The 1,302-nt window shown below is 60.4% G+C and overlaps 1 protein-coding gene across 1 annotated transcript; it reads left to right on the top strand.

Annotated features, from left to right (window-relative positions):
• Positions 1–85: 85 nt before the first annotated feature.
• On the top strand, positions 86–1,297 carry LOC114071776 (zinc finger protein 239-like). Its single transcript, XM_027909631.1, has 2 exons — positions 86–240; positions 375–1,297. The coding sequence occupies exons 1-2, from the start codon at positions 189–191 to the stop codon at positions 1,295–1,297; spliced, it is 975 nt and encodes a 324-aa protein (XP_027765432.1). The 5' UTR covers positions 86–188.
• Positions 1,298–1,302: the final 5 nt, after the last annotated feature.

The raw sequence follows: 1,302 nt of genomic DNA on the forward strand, positions 1-1,302 counted from the left end.
AGGAGTTTTTGCCTGACTTTCAGTGGTTTGGGATTTTCTGGGCTGAATCTTGGTGTTTTGGAGGTTTTTATGGTCCCAGGATGCCCGGTGAGTTCCAGAGATGGACTTGGGCAGGGGGAACCCCCAAGCCAAAGCGCTCAGCCCTTGTTTCCCCCCAGCAGGATTTGTCCTTCCCAAAGGTTGGGCGGATGGAGGAGGAAGCTGTGAGGAACAGGAAAAAGCCGCAGGTCCCCCAGGCAGGTGAGGAGAAAGTCAGTGCCCCTTTGGCCCTGTCTTGTGGTACCTGTGGGGGCCAAATTTGGGGGGGATGTGCTTGGCCTTCCCTGTGGGCCGGAGGCAAATCCCCTGCCTGTCCTTCTCCCTTCCTGCCCCAGGCCCCGAGCTGAGGACGGAGAGCACGGAGGACAAATCCCCCCGGCAGAGCCTGGTGGGAGAGGCCGTTTTGAAGGGCTCCCTGGCGCAGGAAGGCAGCGGGGAGGAAAAGGCCCGGAGATGCCCCCAGAGGAGGGGCTGCAAAGCCAGCCCAGGGAGCTGGGAGGAGGAAAGAGCCGTCCTGTGCCGGGAAGGCGGCCGGAGCTTGAGCCGGAGCTCCGAGCTGGTGGTCCCTGAGCAGCCTCCCAGCAGGGAGAAGCCCTTCAGGTGCTTGGAATGTGGGAAGAGCTTCAGAGAGAGCTCCACCCTCCTCAGCCACCAGCACATCCACACTGGGGAACGGCCCTACACATGTAGGCAATGTGGGAAGAGCTTCCGTTACAGCTCCACTCTGCTCAAACACCAGCGCGTCCACGCTGGGGAGAGGCCCTACAGGTGCTTGGAATGTGAGAAGAGCTTCAGGGAGAGCTCCGACCTCCTAAAACACCAGCACATCCACACTGGGGAACGACCCTACACATGTAGGGAATGTGGGAAGAGCTTCAGGCAGAGCTCCAACCTGATCCAACACCAGCGCATCCACACTGGGAAACGGCCCTACAAGTGTGGGGAATGTGGGAAGAGCTTCAGGCGCAGCTCCCACCTCTGCAGGCACCAGCTCATCCACACTGGGGAACAGCCCTACAAGTGTGGGGAATGTGGGAAGAGGTTTCAGACCAGCTCACATCTCCTCCTGCATGAGCGGATACACACAGGGGAGAGGCCCTTCCGCTGCACCGACTGCGGGAAGGGCTTTAACCAGAACTCCCACCTCGTCAGGCACCGGCGCATCCACACCGGGGAGAGGCCCTACAAGTGTGAGGAGTGTGGGAAGAGCTTCAGCGACAGCTCTACCTTGACCAGACACCAGCGGACCCACCAGTAAGGGAA

This window comes from Empidonax traillii, unplaced genomic scaffold (assembly GCF_003031625.1).
Source record: "Empidonax traillii isolate 1590-97213 ecotype Southwest subspecies unplaced genomic scaffold, ASM303162v1 scaffold2270:size29707, whole genome shotgun sequence".
Taxonomy (NCBI): Eukaryota; Metazoa; Chordata; class Aves; order Passeriformes; family Tyrannidae; genus Empidonax; species Empidonax traillii.